Source organism: Eleutherodactylus coqui, chromosome 8 (genome assembly GCF_035609145.1).
Source record: "Eleutherodactylus coqui strain aEleCoq1 chromosome 8, aEleCoq1.hap1, whole genome shotgun sequence".
NCBI lineage: Eukaryota > Metazoa > Chordata > Amphibia > Anura > Eleutherodactylidae > Eleutherodactylus > Eleutherodactylus coqui.
Genome location: NC_089844.1, coordinates 116916320 through 116935562, shown reverse-complemented (window position 1 = coordinate 116935562; position 19243 = coordinate 116916320). Strand labels below are relative to the sequence as shown.

The 19243-nt window shown below is 42.0% G+C and overlaps 1 protein-coding gene across 1 annotated transcript in view; it reads left to right on the top strand.

Moving 5' to 3' along the window:
* The first annotated feature begins 1728 nt into the window (after positions 1 to 1728).
* The window catches only part of OTOA (otoancorin), a 52319-nt gene continuing 34804 nt past the window's right edge, over positions 1729 to 19243 (top strand). The window contains exons 1-8 of the mRNA XM_066577497.1: positions 1729 to 1776; positions 2300 to 2535; positions 3788 to 3891; positions 6568 to 6674; positions 7684 to 7823; positions 9699 to 9822; positions 12662 to 12877; positions 13892 to 14059. Coding sequence (XP_066433594.1) covers positions 1741 to 1776; positions 2300 to 2535; positions 3788 to 3891; positions 6568 to 6674; positions 7684 to 7823; positions 9699 to 9822; positions 12662 to 12877; positions 13892 to 14059 — 1131 coding nt within the window. The 5' untranslated portion in view covers positions 1729 to 1740. The remainder of the gene's footprint in view (positions 1777 to 2299; positions 2536 to 3787; positions 3892 to 6567; positions 6675 to 7683; positions 7824 to 9698; positions 9823 to 12661; positions 12878 to 13891; positions 14060 to 19243) is intronic.

Sequence of the window (19243 nt, the reverse complement as noted above, 5' to 3'; positions counted from 1 at the left end):
GTTTTTCCAACCACATCTGCTAGAAGTTTGTTTCAAGCATCTACTACTCTTTCTGGAAAAATAATATTTTCTTATATTACTAAATAGAGATACTGTTTTTTCCAGGTCTTTTAGAGATACTTCAGTTTCAAAGGTAATTAAAACATATTCTTAAAGTCCTTTTATAGTAAAAGATGAAACGCCTATCACAAGCACCAATCACAAGCGTTTATCTACTGGGCCTTCAGACGATCTGATTCAGACTGTGTTAGGGGATGAATGATTGCTCATATGATTTTTCTTCCCCCATAAAGTTTCATCATTGTCGGTAGTACGTCCCCCTTTCACAAAAGGAGATGTGCCGCTGAGAATGATAATTTTTTGTGCTGCATAAAAGATTTGATCACCTGACCAATGAGTGTTTACTTGTTTGTCAGGTGATTCGTAGCTCCTTCACATGGCCCAATGTTTGGCAAAACGAACGTTCCTGGAAATATTCATGTCTGATGATCGGACCACGTAAAAGGTCCTTTAACTTAAAGGCTATAGAAACCTTTGTGCATTAAAAATCCATACTAAATCTTACTAAGTCCTTGCAGAAAAAAAATGATGCACTTATCTCTTTTTTTTGCATTGAGCTTTTTCTTCTCATGCATTTAGAAAGACTCATACTTGGTTTGCAGGCTCACCTACATTCAAGTTTCTGTCTCAGGGATGTTCCCAGCACTGATCAGCTGGTCTCTCTCATGAAGCTAGATAACCTCAGCTGCCCCTCTCCTCTTTCATAGGCTGTGTTACATAACTATGCTCATTCAATACTACGCAGCTATCTCTCCACCTATCTCATCATCTCTCTGAGTAGCTGCTGGTCTGTTAACCCTCACTGCTGATAAGAGCAGAGAATTCACAAGGAGTGAATAACAGCCCTCTGTAATAGTAGCTTTCTCTCCTCTGCTCTCTGTCACCATGATCATCTCCACTATTCCCTGGCACTGTCATGCAGCCCTCGATAATAGTCAGTGAAAATGATGTGAATGCATGTTCACAACAGGGGGCAAGCTAGGGGAGGAGATGTCAGTTTACTCTTACAGAATTTCATAGGATTTTAGTCATCCAGTCTGCAGTACCTTGGAATACAAAAAAGCATAAAAATAAAACAATCAGAAAATTTGAATGAAAAAACCCATTAAAAAATGTTTTCATTTCCAAAAACACATTGATTGATAAAAAAAAGAATACAAATGTGTACATAGCCTTTAAAACTAGGAAGGACTAACACATGTGATGATACCTGGTGGTGGTGGGGGGGGGGGGGGGGGTGGATTTCAAATTAAGTTGTGATTCTAGACAGTACTGAGGCAATGTCAACCAATTTTAAATAATTTAATTTTGTAGCTTGAATAAATGGACTCCAGATTTAGAAGAGAAGATCCTGCATTATCTCTCCACCCCAAATCCTTCTTATATATTCAGCCTTCAGGTAATATATGAAGAGCCTAAATTTAGGACTTAGGTATATATGCTACCTCCCTTCTACCTCATGTTTTGCCTAAGCGTAACATAATATACCAATGATTATGATGAAATTCCCATTGGTTTTACTATAGCCATTCTATACATGGTCTCTGTTGCATGGAAATGCTTATCCTGCACTCTCTTTTTAAGATATCAGTAAAGAGGTACCTGGCAAATCTTAGTGATGACCCAGAGCTTGTGCTGTTTGAATTAGAACAACTTGATCATCACTTATTTGCGAGAGCTATGGGATATCTTTTCAGTGGAAAGAAGGAAAACTTTGTAAGTATAACTTCCTGGCCAAATGGTTATGAATACAGAAAGTCATGTCATCGGTAGATCATTGCAGTCTGCAGTGCCCCAACAGGAAAAATTAAGTATTAAAGGGAACTTGTCACATCTCCACAGCTCTGTCTCTCTCTCCCTCCCGATCCCCTCTGCAACCCCCCCTCACCCCCGTACCCCCCCCCCCCAATCTTCAGGGACGAGCCAGCAGGTACTCAAAAAAGGCGATGCTCTCTCTCGAGTATATCGCTTTACCGAGTATGCTCGCTCATCTCTAGCTATTATAGCACTCTGTACTGTCTGTGAAATATATGGATAGTACATGGCCTGGAAATACAGCCATGCGAATGGGCTCTGAGTCAGAATTTCTTAAAATTGGGTATTTGAAATAGTATTTTATAAATCATTCAACTCCTTCAAGGTATCCTGTCAGATAAAGGAATTGTAGAGGATTTTAGACTAGTTGACTGATTCTTTTTTTTTATCACAAATCACATTTTTAATCATTTCCTATGCTAAGGGGATGACCAGTATTGACGTGGACTTTGAGAGCATGCAGGACGAAATCTTCCAGTCACCAGTAGGAAATCGTAGTTTATTCAACACTACCCTCCAGAAGTGCCTTCCAGCACTATATTCGGCTGAGTGTGTGAAAATACTGGGTCTGGTCACACGTATGTTTGGTGGGACTTACCTACAAACTGATGTGATTGCAAAATTGCCAACTGAGATACCAGATGACCCATTCAGAAACCTGTAAGTATAATAATTGTGATAACCAGACATAATTTGCATTATATACTGCAATGTATCCAGAGGATATCTGGCATATATACCGAAAGGGGTTGTCCAGTTGTAAACTATTGATGGCCTATCCTCAGGATAGGTCATCAATAGTAGATTGGAGGAGATCTAACCCTCAGAGACACCCTCCAATCAGCTGTTCCCTAGGCCAGTGTGCTCGTGCACTGTGCTGTTTTCTGCAGGAAGTAAGCAGCTCCGTTCTCACTGCAGTGGCCAGACCTGCTATTACAGGCAAAGTTCCCATTGAAGTGAAAGGGAACTTTGCCTGCAATACCAAGCCTCACCACTGCACTGGGAAAAGAGCTATCTACTTCCTCCAGAAATCAGCTCAGTGCATGAGCACAATGACCTGAACAGGGATCCCTGGCAATGGACCCCCTCCATTCTACTATTAATGAGCTATCCTGAGAATAGGCCATCAAAAGTGTACAACTGGACAACCCCTTTAAGATAGCCAAACACAATATTGTTCATCCAACAGTTATTTATCCCAACTCTCCTACAAACAAGCATGCGGGGCTTGGCTGAGCATTCATGTTTTTCCAAAGGGGCAATCACCCCCTCCCGATATACCTGATTATCTGTGCAATGAAAAACAGCTCCATAAACATAGCAGCCCAGAGAAATAAAGGGGGTCATGGGCGGCGGACCTCCAAGAATCTACTATTGATGACATTTCCTGAGGATAAGTCATCAATAGCTAGAAATGGGAGAACCCCTTTAAGCAGTGTAATGGGTGACAAGTGAAGAATATAATGCCATAAATAGAAAGGCTTTACCCAGGTTTTCAAAGTAAACAATATGTTACTGAAAATCAGATACCGAAATTACTTTAAGGACAATTAGTATCAAACAGCTTTAAACATGTTATATGCTTTACTAATGAAGGGGAAAATATACTGTATATATAGGGCAAAGAGTTTCTTTACCTACTGGTATCAGAACTAGTAGGTGCACACCATATGGTAATCACAAGCCGTTGTACAGTCCACCCTGGCCAGGGATAGTGGGCCAATAAATGCTGAATAAAGATGAAGAGCTCCTAAAAGACAAGTATCAATATACTCCCAAGCCCTGGTACACACTCCACCCTCTGTCTACTGTATTGGGGTCTTATTAGGGTGTAACGTATCACTGAGGTTCTTGTTCAGATGATAGTAACATAATAAAAAGAGAATTAACCTCTCTGTAATTATCTCTATAGTTCATCTGTATTTAGGGATCTGTATGATAAGCTAAAAGCCAATGACCGGAGAGCCCTATATGAATGGATGACTCAAGTTCTGCAAAAATCCTATGCAGTCAATGGTAGGTATTTACTGTGTTGTCCTATTGTGTGATCAGTGTCACGGAGAAGAACATGTGTATTCTACATCCACTAGCCTGCATGGGCAACAATAGCTTGGTAATTGGATAGTCTGTGACTAGGAAGCCAAAATCAATGGAGCAAACTATTCTTGTCTAGCAAGAAAGAGCATCTCAGGACAAGTGTATGCGCCTCAAAATGTCCAATACATAACCTGGAGGATGCAATTACACAAGATGGGAATAGGTGATCTCCACTTCCTACTTCTGGAACTAACAAAATGGGACTGTCTTATTGAAAACAACTGGAAGACCTGTTTAACAAGTAGATTATTAAAATTCAAAAAAAAATCTGCTCCTTATAGGCAAAATTCACATTATAGTTTTGTGTCAACAAATGCAGCTTTATCTGGTGGGTATTACAATAATCCAGACTACATTAGGGAGTAGCTTGGTAAGTGGTGACAGAACATTTATAATATAACTAAGCAGTGAATACTTTGGCAAGTTGGGGTCACTTGCCTACAGGATCACCATCCTTTACATTCAGAATGGGCAACACACGTATAGAAACAGCTCAGGAAACTTGGATTCTCTTTAAACACTCTGGCCCCTGCCAATATTTATTTCATACACAGCAAAATTCATTACATCACCAAAGTCCATCCATACCCCACCAGGGTGAGAGTCTGGGGTCGTCCTCCCTGTCAGACTCAAGGCCTCCACTGGTCCATACTGGACCTCAGGCTTGCAGCCCTTTCAGCTCTGCTGCGCTGTCAACTTCCCCCTCAGGGTGGCAGGAACTCATACTTTTAATGTTACTTCCTGCCACACCCACAGGTGTTCTCTATAATCTCTACAGTTTGAATGCCTGTCTACAGGTCTCTGCAAGCTATTCTGTGTACTGCAGCACCACAATACAAACAGGAACAAATAGTCTTCATTTGATGTAGACATCGGGTCATGGTGCTCACTACTTCAAGTAATCTACAAAAGAACACACACAGTGCACCATAGAGTACTATTTTCTGCAGCTTCTAGGCCAAGTAAAAATTGGATTTTATAATTGTTTGACACTCTATAGCCATAACCTGAAATGATAAATTTAAGTTAAATTATTTCTCCAATCTATAACTAGACTTCCTGTCTGGTAATCGGCTCTTATCACTGAGGATTTTTTAGATATTTACCAAAATAGCATTTTTTTTAAAATCAGACTTCAATTGTTAAAAACTGGTTCGGATCTCAGGAAAATTAGATGTAGGCCATTGAGTTGAATATATCTGCCCATTGACTTCATTGAAAATATATAGTGAAGTTTTGTATAGCATTGAGTAGTGTTGATACCCTATATTTTAGGCATAACTGTTAGATTGTCAGAATTTGCAGTCACACTCAGGCCTTGAAGTCGGAGGGAGTACAAATGGTTCTTCTAACTCAGGGGTTTCCAACCCACGAGCTGCATGCAAACTAGGATGGCTATGAATGCAGCCAAACATAAAGGGAAGGGTGAATCTGAAGGAGGTGAGGCCGCAGGCAGTACCTGGCAGCAGCAGGCTGTGAGCTTTCTCTCCCAGGCAGGCTCATATAGATGACGAGGCAGCGGGCGGCACTTGCAGCCCAGTGACTGTATGACTCACTAAGTCACAGGCAGCAATTCTTCTTCCTGACCGTTTCCATCCAGTGTCAAGGTGAGGATGAGCGACTGTGGTCTCATCGTGGTCAGCCGATGCTGTGTGTCCCTCCCTTAGTGTCAGGAAAGGGCCCTTGGCCGCGCACTGCATCTGAGCCTGGACTGGTTTCTGTGTCCAGATTTGCATGCAGAAGCAGGCACTGACTGCAGTCTGGAGTCCATATGGCCAAATGGCGGGGATTAAAGAAGACAGACAGCACCCTGGGACCAATTAAATAGTTGTAGGATGTTAAGCTAGATGGAAAGTCTCCATGTGTTCAGGTGATGACCCCATGAAAGGGGCTCACCATAACACCAGAGGATGCTTGTATGCCTTAGGGCTTCTACCCACTAGCGTTTTGTTTAACGCTGCGATATTGCAACGTTTATTTCAATGGGACTTTCTAATATTAAAATCGCAACACACAAAAATCGCAAAAACACAAACTTGCTATTTTTGTGCGATGTGATTGTAACATTAGAAAGTCCCATTGAAAAAAATGCAGCGATATCACAGTGTTAAAAGAAATGCTAGTGGGTAAAAGCCCTTACAAATAAAAAAAACATCACAAGCTAATGCCCAACATGGACATCCATCCAGAGGGGGCGCTAGCAACTCTCACACAACTTTGACAGCCTTGGTATATAGTACAACATACAAACTAAAAACGCAGCGCTTAGGAGTCTGGGACCATATAGGTAGAAGTAATTGTAACATATACCTAAAGATGACACTTACTTCGTGGGAAGGGTAGTAGTCACACCAACACTCCCCCAGGTCTGTCCAAAACAGAACATGATCCGTATTCAGTGGTCTTCAACCGCTACAGTAGATTATGAAAATGGTTTATTGGCAACACTCGACAATATACAGTGCAATGCATTTCAAAGGGATATTAGCACTTCCTTTATCAATTATTACTGATCTGACTATTACTCAATTACTCGTTTTAACAATTTTGCATTTAATCATGTGCAGTCGATAAATCTAAATTACTTGTACACAGAGGCCAATGCTTCCATATCATGGGTGACTGCTGAGAGCCTGTGGATTTTAGGACGTTTCATGGTACATCTACCACTGGACGAAATCAGGAAAATTAGTATCAATGAAGTAAGTCATATTTTTTTCATCACTTTGGTTATTATTGAACACCTAATTGGGGTTTGCAAATCAGCTCACTCTTGTTTTGTTGCAACGGGCTTTTTTGCAAAAGTCATACAAAGAAGTAAAGTCCAATTGTTTGTCACCTTTGTTTAAAAGGAGTCATTTACTTTGGACTATCCTTTATTTCATGAGACTTTCCAGAGCTAAAACTATTCATGATCTATCCTCAGGATAGGTCATCAATAGTTAATCGCCAGGGACCTGCCGCTTGGGATCCCCAGAGATGAACTGATCACAAGACCCGTCAGTGCACAGGGCTTTAAATCGTCATAGGGGACAGCAGTGGATTTGCTATAGCTGGCTTCACTCCCATTAAAATGAATGGAAGTTGAAACCAGCTATTACACTTCCGACACTTTCGCCTCTGAAGTGTAATAGCCGCTTTAGTTCTCATTGATTTTAATGGGAGTTCAGCTATGGTACTTCCTCAGCTGTCCCCCATGATGATGTCCGGTCCCGCTGCACTGACAGCGAGCTGGGCAATCAGTGTATCACTTGGGATCCCGAGTGGCAGGTCCCTGGCCATTAACTATTGATGACCTACTCTGAGGAAAGTTTTGGCTTGGAAAACCCATTTAAGAAGGTCCCCAACAGAAGGCTGATCACAGGGTGTTCCCCAGTGATCGGTTGTAAACTGTGGTGGAACAGACTGTGAGTTTTCACTTTCCATCAATGCCACAGCGCGACCACAGTGGAGATTACATATTACAGATATATGATTGGAATTAATGTGCTGTCTATGTAATGCACTGAGCTGCTCATCCTCCAGAGCGCAACATATTTCCTGTTGTCAATTTTAAAAGGCAGAATTTACTAATTTTTGGCCATCATTTTAACTGCTGTTTTTCTGATATGTGATTGATTGTACTTTTCTGGTGGAAATCCTCTGTCAGTACACTACAGAAATCACTTTTCTAATTTACATATTTTGCTGGATGTTTTTTTTTACCTCTAGATCCGGATTTTTATAAGCTATGACAATGCCACAAAGCAGCTGGATACAGTATATGATATCACACAAGAGCTAGCAAAAGCATTCTTGGAGCTAATAAATTCATCCGGCTTTGATATGAGAAACATATCCACGCTATATAAGTAAGGAAACCTGCTAATATCTATTAATATGTTTATTAATATATGGCACATAGGCAAAAAAAAATCTGGCACATGGTACGTGGGGGCCTGTTACAGATCCGCACTTGCTCTTTCTTTCTTCTTCCCCCTCTCTTCCCTTTCTCTCTTGTACCTCCCTTCCTCTCTCTTATCTCTACTTTCCCAATATCCCCATGTACTATATTTCCCTCATCCCTTACACCCCCTGCACACCTGGGGGTTTGAGTGTCCCCCCAATACCCCTTTCAGCTGCTCCTTCCCTTGTTCCTACCCCTTCGCAAAGATTTTCAGGTGGGAATACCAGCCCACATAGAACAGGCAGGTTCACATATTTCCCGTACGGGCTAACAATGTTTAGCAATATATTCTGTTGTTTCACCAGCCGTTAACTTAGAGCTAACAGTGAGGCCTCAGTCAGACGGGCGTTTTTTCGCGCGTTTTGCGCATCGCATGTCGCATGCGCAAATTGCGTGACCGGAGGCGAAAAATCGCGGGAAAAATCTGCACCTAGCCGCGTTAATCGTCGCAGAAAAACGCCCGTCTGACCGGAGAAAAATCGCCGTGCGCATCAAAATGCGCATGAAACTTCGTCTGACCGGCGAAAAAAATGATTTTGGTGCGCACATTAATCGCAAAATGCCGATAGGCGCGATTTGCGAATCGCCTTGTCCTATAATTTTTCGCAAAAGCGGACATGTGACCTATGCCATAGCGAACCATTGGTTCCATATATGCGCGAAACGCATGCGCATGCGCAAAACGCGCGAAAAAACGCTCGTCTGACTGAGCCCTCAGTTAGCTGTTAATTAAATAAAACATAGAGACCACAGTAAAATGTTTATTTAGAGTGTAATCCACTTTTGGAAATGGTCTACTTATATTGATGTTGCACAACTTCAGGCTATGTCAGCCTCGTTGTAAGTTCTGTAAAAGTCTCTAATAAAAACACATTTTGACTTAAAATATACGGCAATACTTCGGCATTGTAGTATATTGTATTTCCACAGGTAGACTTTTAAAGGGGTATTCCTGAGATGGGGTGTTTATTCCAGTTTTCACCCATCCACTGGATAAGTGAAAACTGATTGATCGGTGGGAGTCTGACTACTGTAACAAGCACTTGGCTATTTCTGTCAGTCCCACTGAAATGAATGTAGCAATACTGTGCATATGTGGCTAGCACGCCATTCTAAGTAATACCACAGATGATCTAGCAATGATGAGAAGAGGGAAAAATGGGGCCCAACATTCTCAGGACAGGTGGGGTTCCAGTGGTCAGACCTCCACCAATCAATACGTTTTCACCTATCCAATGCATGGTTGGCAATTGCAAAAAAAAAACTCCCTATCTCTAGAATACCACTTTAAACTATGCCACAGGCAGGGTTTAATAGGCAGACATACATGGCCGTTATAGGGCCTTCATGATGCTCCAAGCTTCCATGACATTTAAATCATTGATCACAATCTTATTGTGGGCAAGCCAATCGGGAGCCGACTCCATACTATGGCACCCAACATCTGTCATACATATAAGAAGGATGTTGGTGGAAGGGGGTAAAGGGATGCTGATGTGTACCTATAATGGGAAAACTAGCCTTTTCATTATGCGCACGTGCATAAGTAGTTCACAAGATGCATGGAGCAGTGTCTTTGTGGGCAGATAGTGAGGGAACTGTGAGGAAGGTAAGCATTAGAGAGGTAACCCCAGACGTAGCACTGTATCTCCTCTGAGCTCATTACTATTGGGGCTCGTAAGAGAAGACAGAGTCTCTTTAAAGGTCATAAAGTATTATATAAAGAACGCTCATAACTGGACACTACATATCCTACAACTTGTTCCTTTGTGCATTTTAGACTGGGTTTACTCATCTGCTTTTATGACGATATACAAGATCTTGATCCCATAATGGCAAAAGCTTTATTGCATCAGATGATTAAGTGCAACCAGCTGAGGGGCTTCCGAGCTGATGTACAAAAGGTGGGTGAATCCGAAATAAACCGCCTTCATAAAGTAGATATTAGCTTACTGGTTACCTACATAGTTTGCAGAGATGAAAAAAAAGCGTAGCAATTTCCGATTTACGGTTACTTAAACCTGACTCTTCGGCTTTGTTCACAGGCTTTAAAGAGGACCTTTAAATTCCCACAATTGACTTTTATCACCTATCCAAAGGATAAATGATAAAAGTCTTATCAGTGGGGAAGTCTCAGTGCTGGGACCATCACCAATCCCAATAATGGTTGTCTTGCCTAAATGGAGAGGCAGCTGAGCATACACAACGCCAGTCCATTCATTTTAATTCTACTGCTGTAGATAACCGCGTACAAGAGCTCAGCAGTACTTTAGAGTTTAATGTAGTGGCAGTGTGCATGTTCAGCTTTTGCACCATTCAAGCTCCTCCTCACTGTAGGGGGTGCGGTGAGGAGACAGGGGCATGGAACCCCCATTCTTCGGATTGTGGGTGTTCCAGTGGTGAGGCCCCAACCAATCAGACTTTTATCACCTCTCTTATGGATAGGTGAAAAGTCAATTCTGGTACAACCCCTTTAAAGAGGGCCTGTCATATCCTTTTGTCAGCCCTGCTGACTCTATTGCAGCTTTTCTTTTATTCCTAAGTATCCCTATTCCTCACTACTGGCTTTTCTTAGATTCGGCTCCCAGCACTGTGAATGTGTCAATGCGTCAAGGGGGTGTCATACATTCAGTGAGCAGTGGGACCACCAACTTGACACATTCACAGAACTGGGAGCCAAATCTAAGGAGAATCGCTATGAACAAAAGAAAAAAATTGTTGGAGGCAGTATAGCCTTGGCTGCTAAGCTCAGCTGACCCTGCTGACATGAGGACATGTTTGGTCCTCTTTAGCAAGCTTTTTGCAGCCCCCTTCCACCACCCATCCCATTCACCAGTAATTCTTTATGTGTCTACATTCGCTTTTTTTGACATTGGAGAAAATTTTTAATAGAAACATTTTTTCATATTCATTTACATGGCACCAGGCAGCACAAATTGGAAATCTAGACTACATGTAGCTTGTTCTATTAGAATCTCTGAAAAAGCAAGGCAGTTTTATGATATTGCATGTGAGAAGATAAATTATTGTATGACCCAAGGACATCACTTAGTTTCCAATCTCAAGTCAGAGGTGTTGGCATTTTAATACAATTTACAGAGGTATTTTGTTGTTTGGTAGACACAGCTGAACACATGACATGGTGCCTGGGCAAACCTTGGGCACTGCATTTGTCCTTGTGCCAAGCTTATTATGCATGAATATATCAGTATGAAGTCTACCATACTATCTTAGAGAACCATACTGTACTATATTTCCCCTGGCAAAATATAAGCATTCACATCAAGAGTTCTGGGAATATGAGTTGATGGTAATCAAAGCAAACATACAAAAAAAATTAGAAAACCAGGGCATAATTGAGAACAGAGGTGAAGAGAGTTCGCCTCAGATAATTCATTCAGATTGGGACAATGTTTCTTATAGCTTACAAATAGCGTTGCTCGTCTTGATCGGCAGGTGATAATGCGTCCTATATCTTGCATATGAGCAAAAGTATAAGTGGATGCCTGTAACCAACGACCATTTTACAGCTGAGCATAGTAAGAGAAGCTGCATCATGTTTATATGCCTATATAATACATGGTCTGTTAGGACAAAATACTATACAGAGGACATATTACTGCTGGGTGTAAAAGCTTGTATACCAGCAGAGAACGTAAATGGGGTTGTATTGGAGGGAGCAGAGAAAGAAGCTGCATCACATTTATATGCCTGTACGACACATGGTCTGTACATTGGGAGAGGGTATATTTCTGCTGCTGTCAATGTATATAGCAGCAAAACAGATCAACAAACTTTGCTTTGGAATGAAGAATATTGCAATTCTCTATTTGTGGTCTCAGATATAGTTCAAAGTCGCCAGTCCGGCCAATATGAATTATTTGCAGACCTTATGCAGCTAGCAGTGGGGTTTGGGGAACTCAATTATGCTGCACAAATATACAAGCTGCACTAGCACTGTGGGACCTTCTATTCTCACATATCATGCCTCCCAGGAAATATGGCTTATTTAGTTGTCAGTGATGTTTTTTGGTAATTTAAAGCAAAAAGGTGAAAATTCACTTAAAGGTTATATGAACTAAGAAATTACTCAAGATAGCAATGCTTTAGTGCATTCTCTGTCACGTGTAATAAAAAGGCAATTTCAAGTCAATTTATTAAAAGGCAATTTCAAGTCACGAAGCCATAGGAGAATTTGAGAGTACAAACATAACAACTTTTGACACTTTCAACAGATGGTTAAATTCTTCAAGAGGATTCATGTGTGACTGGGAAGTATGAGAAATCTATAGCACAGATAACACTCTGGCCTGGTGACCCCCTAACACTAATTCAAAGACCATAAAACTGTCACATCTTTATCAGTGACTATTTAAGTGTGTTTTTATTTCTCTACTCATCCTGTTCTGATATTCTTTTAAGTGCAAATGAATCACATCATGTCTGTGCCTTGTCATAAGTATGTGTGTATATACATGCATGCCTCTTCAGATCTATTTTATTATTGCCTGAGGAAGAACACTGAGAGGTTCAAAAGGTCGCTATAACATCATGTATTTCTGGTAGCCTTTAAAAGGTATCATATCTACAAGATTACATGGTTTCTCTTGCCAGGAACAATCACATGTGAAAAAAAGAATTGACATTTGCCCCAACTATAACTGTTTACAGTCTAATTTGTTATTTTCCTTTTAAAATAAGTGGAAATCAAAGTGAACACCAAAATATCACTTTATTTTACAGTTAAAGTCTCAGTTCCTTCAAATAGCTGTCTTAAATCAGACCTTGAATGAAAGCCTGGGCTCTCTCTCAGATGCTGTGGTTGGACTGACCATATCCCAGCTGGAATCATTATCTCCAGAAGCTGTGCAGAGCGCTATCCTCACCCTCCAGCAAATCTCAGGGTGGACTAAGAGCCAGATTATAGTCCTTACAAGGAAGTTTCTCCACTCTGAGAAGGTAATGTGAATATAGAAAGACATAAAAATGGACACCTAATTTTGAAACAACTTGTGCTTATATGATAGCTAGTGCGATAATTAGCAAAACTGCTATTTACCTAAAATAATGCTTTTGTGCTACAAAATCCATTTAAAGTGCCTCTGTCTTACACCTACCCCTTGCTGTCCACTGTCTGCTCTCACACGATTGACTGATCCTGCTCATTGAACTGTATGCACTGAGCAATGAGAGACACACAGATGTGAGTGCTGTAGCTAATGCTGAGATATCAGCTGCTATTTATACATATATAGACTGCTAAATGTCGCTGTACACTCCTACATGATGAGGTTATGTCTGTGTGTGTAACATAGAGTCAGAGACCAGAATCTCTTCAGCTCGCTGTGTACAATCTATAGAACACAGCACATGTAGCACACCAGTTCTGAGAGCGTGGTGAATTAGATATATACCCTGCGGAGGGAAAAATATGGAAAATATAGGATGCAAGTCATATAATGTCCAGAAAGAGTGTTATTTCACATGAATAGACACAGCAGCTTACTCTGAAAAGTCATCTAAAAAGTCAGGTGCACATTAAAGTATGCCTAGAAAGGCTCTCTAGCTGCTTTGGAGTGCCATTTGGAAGCATAAATACATAAAAGACAGATAACTTTTTGATTCACCACCCACACTAATCCCACAAACGCACATTCAGATGTGTAACTGAGGTTACTGGGCTCCAATGCAAAAGCCGTAATAAGGCACCTGACCTGCCATGTGCCATTTGTACTACTGGTATATTATGTAACAGAGGGGCATTTGCCCACCCCCAAGTATATTGGCCTGGGTGTGACTTCTACTTCTATATTCCCTTTAACTACACCCCTGCAGAAGAGAGAAATCTCAATCATTAGAGGATTGGTGGTGGTGGATCTGGAAGCATTCCCTGCATTTTGTGATTTTCATGATAACATTAATGATTTTCCATATGATCTGTTTTCGTTTTCTTTTACCATCCATATCTCATAGGTTTTATCATATTCCAATGTAAGTCAGCTGGGCGAACTGGTGACAGGAGTGAGTGCGGATTCATTTTATGAGATGAATCCCCGGGATCTTTTTATGGCTCTGAAAAGTGGATTGTCCCAGCATGCACCATATTTTACCCCGGCACAACAAGAAAGCATCTTGAGTAAGGTAATCCGAGACTTTTTTACCCCTAAGACAATGGAACTGGCTTAAAGGCTATGGATACCTTTGGGGGACAATTTCTTTTCACTTATATCTTTGTATTTTGGGCTGACAATTATTTCTGCCATGGGGTTTAATTACAGATATTGCACCATTTGTCTTCTGCAGCTTCTACTTATCACTGATACCAGACACTACAGACTGAGGGTGACTTTACAAGGGACACCATATTGTCTAACTAGTCACTTGAAACAGTTGCTAAAGCGTACAAAGGACTGTTGGTTGTTTGCTTTTACACAGAAAGTGATTGTTCTGCACTTGTTGAATTTTGTGATTGTTGAATGAATTGTTGGAAATATTTACACAAGTTGAAACATCGTTCTCTGACTAGTTAGGCGACTTGAGATTCGTCCAGCCTCACAAAAAAAAGATAAAAAGTAAATCTGTGAGGGTTCATCTTTTGGCACCCTTCTCAGTGTCTTAACCCCTTAACGACTGCCCCATCGGGAAACTACGTCCTCAGCAAGTGGGCTTTAATCCTAGAGGACGTAGTTTTATGCATCCTCTTTGGATTAATGCCCACTTGCCTGAGGACGTGACAGCTCCATGCTGTCGGTGCCCGCAGGTAGCCGACAGCATGGAGCTGTCATCTCAGGATGCGGGCAGTCCCCCCCGGCATTGCGATCGGTGCTATCCAATGGATAGCGCTGATCGCAATAAAGTAAATAAAAGTTGTAAAAAAGTCAGATATTCAGCTGCCCTGAAATATCGGATCCATCAGGGCAGCTGAAAATACTCACCCGGCTTGTCTGTGGTGTCCCCGAAGATCGGGTCCTACCGGACCCGCCGCCGGCCTTCCGCGCATGCGCGCCAGATGATGACGTCACGCGCATGCGCAGAAGCCCGGGAGCCCCCGGCAAATTTGAAAACTCCTGGCTCCCGGCTCCTGAAGGTAGCCGGGAACCAGGAGGTGTTACCGGGGACCGCTGTGAGCGGTCCCCGGGCACGCGATCGCCGCTATCCATTGGATAGCGGCGATCGCGAAAAAGTTTTAAAAAGTTTTAAAAAAGTAAAGTTTCACCTCCCCTCATGGATCGGATCCATGAGGGGAGGTGAAAATACTCATCTCGGGTCCTCTGCGATGTCCCGATGTCCCGGGACCCGGGGCGCGTGCACAGAGGGGCCTGAGCCCCGGGAAATTTAAAATCCCTCTGCTCCTGGCTGCCATGTGTAGCCAGGAGCAGAGAGATGTCACCAGGGACATGATCACTGTCATCCAATGGATGACAGTAATCATGTATGGTAAAAAAAAAAGTGTAAAAAGTTAAAAAAAAAAGTTTAAAAAAGTTTAAAAAAGCTTGCGTTTCATCTCCCCCCACGGATCATATCTGTGAGGGAGGATGAAATAACGTACCTAAGGCCTGCGGATTTATCCACGGACCTTACCCCAGATTCTGTGCACGCGCCCGTCGCCACAATGGCAGGCGCATGCGCAAAAGCCGTGATAATTTAAAATTTCCCTGATCCTGGCTACAAAACTTAGCCCCAGAGCCTGGAGATTTCACGGAGATCCGCGGTGAGCGGTTCCTGATCACCTGTTCGCCATTATCCAATGGATAATGGTGATCACGTAAAAGTGAAAAAAAGGTGAAGGTTCATCTCCCCTCACCGATGCGATCGGTGAGAGGAGATGAAACTTTTTACCGGAGGCCTCCGTATTTGCACCCCGACGCGATCTTCCTCCGTGAACTTTCCCGGATTCTGCGCATGCGACCGCCGGTAAAACACCGGACACATGTGCAGGAGTCGGGGAGCCCAGGAAACTTAAAATCTCCTTACTCCCAGCGACCAACGGTCGCCGAGAGCCTGGAGCAGTGACGGGTGGCCTCGTTGAGCGGTCCCCGGTCACGTGATAAAAAGGTAGCGATCTACCTTTGGCCGGTCTCACATGACCGGATAGGAATTATGGATTTCGCATGCGTCTGATCCGCGGTAATACGCAGATCAATCACATTGGATTACACAATTCCGCTCACATTAGTGGGTCAAAATTGCGTAATACACTCGCAGAAAAGAGAACGCAGCAGATTCTATTTTACCGCGGATATCCACAACATAGAGCCCATTGTGCTCCATGGTCGCGGATATACCCGCAGCCCATATGCAACTACGTTGTATACGGGCTGCAGGTACCCGCGTCATCGCTAGGCGACGGTGCGGGAAATGCAAACAAAAAAAAAGTACTGCGCATGACCGCCTGTGTGAGTAGGCAGTTATGCGCAGTACATTACGCGGCAGTACGCAGGGTCACAGCCGGGCTCACAGCCGGGATCCGCTGTGGGCCTCCGCAAGTGGATTCCGCCTACGGCTGCATGAGCCCTGCGTTATTCAGACCGCTACCTGTAATACGCAATTTACAAGAAGCCCCGGGAACGTTCGCCTTCATGCAGTTCCAGGAGCAGCTTGTTGAGCGCCTTCTGTGTGAGACCGTCGCACCTCAGCAAGCTTATGGAGACTCACAGAGCGCCACTTTTTACACCCCATACCTGTCACTGAGGTCACAAAATACCCCCAAAAAGCATGAGAGGAGCCTCCGTAATTACCCCCGTCTTCTGAAATACTACACAGTTCACATTATTACTTTTATCTAAGATTTGGGGAACACCGAAAAGGGTGCGGAGTGTGTGTGGGGGAGGGGGGAGGGGATATTTTTTTAAGGTGTCAATTTTTATTCCGTACAAGTGGGCAATGGGGCCTGGAATTTATTCAGTTGTACCCTGCAATCCAACGGGTGTTCCCTCCATTATAGGCCTTGCCATGGGCCCTGTAAGTAGATTAGGGCCACAATGGGTATGTTTTTAAACACGGGACAAATGGGGATATCCATTTTGGGGTGAATGTCTTCATTCCTATGTACACTGTACAAAAAAAAACAGTTTTTAAATTGACGAAATTGCCAAAAAAATGAAAATCGTAATTTTTTCCTTCTGCTTTGCTTAGATTTATTCAAATACTGTGGGGTCAAAATACGCAGTACACCCCTAGATGAATTTGTTAAGGGGTCTAGTTTTTAAAATGGGGTCCTTTGTGGGGGTTCTTTATCGTTTTGGATGCTCAATGGCTCTATAAGTGGGCGATGGGGCCTGGAATTTATTCTGTTGTACCCTGAAATCCAACAGGCGCTCCTTCTATTATAGGCCTAGCCATGTGTCCTTTAAGTAGATCAGGGTCACAAGGGGTATAGTTCTGAACACGGGACAAACAGGGGTATCCATTTTGGGGTGAAAGTCTTCATCCCCATGTGTGCTGTACAAAAAACCAGTTTTTAAATTGATAAAACTGCCAAAAAAATGAAAATTGTAATTTTTTTCCTACTACTTTGCTTAGATTTATTCAAAAATTGTAGTGTAAAAATACATAGTACACCCCTAGATAAATTCGTTAGGGGGTCTAGTTTTCAAAATGGGATCATTTGTTGGGGTTCTCTGTCGTTTTGGCCGCTCAAGGGCTCTACAAGTGGGCAATGGGGCCTAAATCACCTTCATGCTAAATTTCTGTTCTGAAAGCCACCGACTACTCCTTTCATTTTGGGCCCCGTTGTGCATCCAGACAAAAGATTAGGGCCACAATGGGTATGTCTCTGAACACGGGACAAACAGGGGTATCTATTTTGGGGTGCAAGTCTTCATTCATGTGTGTGCTGTACAAAAAAAGCAGTTTTTAAAATGACAGAATTGCCAAAAAAACGAAAATCACATTTTTTTCCTTTTGCTTTGCTTGAATTCATTCAAAAACTGTGGGGTCAAAATGGGCAGTACACCCCTAGATAAATTCGTTAAGGGGTGTAGTTTTCAAAATGGGGTCATTTGTGGGGGTTCTCTTTGGTTTTGGCCGCTACAAATGTGCCATGGGGCCTAAAACGCCTTTAAGCAAAATTTATGTTCTGAAAGACACCGACTACTCCTTTCATTTTGGGTCCCGTTGTGCATCCAGATATAAGATTAGGGCCACAATGGGTATATTTCTGAACACGGGAGAAACGGGGGTATCCATTTTGTGGTGTAAATCCTCATTTTCGTGGGCACCATAGGAAAAAAATATGTCTTTAAAATGGCATATTTGCAAAAATATGAAATTTTATTTTTTCTCCTCTAAATTTAATTAATTCCTAAAAAAAAACGGTGGGCTCAAAATACTTATGACACCCCTCAGTGGCTACATTAAGGGGTGTAGTTTTTAAAATGGGGTCATTTGTGGGGGTATCTATTATTCTGACACTAATGAGCCTTTGCAAACTTGGCTTGGTGCAGGAAAACAAAGTGTTCCTCAAAATGCTGAAAAGTAATGTTAAATTTGTACGTCCTATAAATGGTTAAAAAAAAATACAAAAGTTTTTCAAGTGTGCATTGAGAATAAAGTAAACAGATGGAAATAGATATCTTATCAAAAAGTTGTACAGTATGTTTGGACATATTTGAGATATTACAGTTGAAAATGTGAAAAAATGACAATTTTTTCAACATTTTCCCAATTTTGGCGCTTTTAATAAATATGCACAAATTATATCGGTCTCTTTTTTCAACCAAAATGAAGTACAACATGTGGCGAAAAAACAATGTCAGAATCACTTGGATATGTAAAGCCTTTACGGAGTTATGCTACGTTGAACGACGCATGTCAGATTTCCAAAATTTGGCTCCGTCACTAAGGCGCAAACAGGCTTCGTCACTAAGGGGTTAATTTAAAGTTCTGCTGTCATAAGAAAGTGGCAATAAAAATGCAGGCCTCTACTTGACACTTATAAGAAGGTAGAATAGTGGGAAAGAGTTCAAATGTGCCATTTACCACTTCCATTTTCAATGTGAAATAGAGGCATAGGTGACACTTGTGCAAGAGTCCTGTCAGCCGGAGGCTCTCCTCCCATTAGTGCTGTGTAAAGGGGATGAGTAAAAAGTTAACCTAGAGTAGTTAGTGAATTGTTCTTACTGCTAGAGTGTATTTATGGTGAAGTGCCAAAGATAATATGAATATACAAAGAGCCTGTGTTAGTACGAAGACATTTGTTGTACAGTAAAGTGGACTATATTTGATTCTGCAAAGACCAGCAAGCCAATACAGCGTTACTAGGATTCCATATAAAGCGGCTATACCATTTATGCTCATGTTGCATACCCAAAGTGATTGCACTGA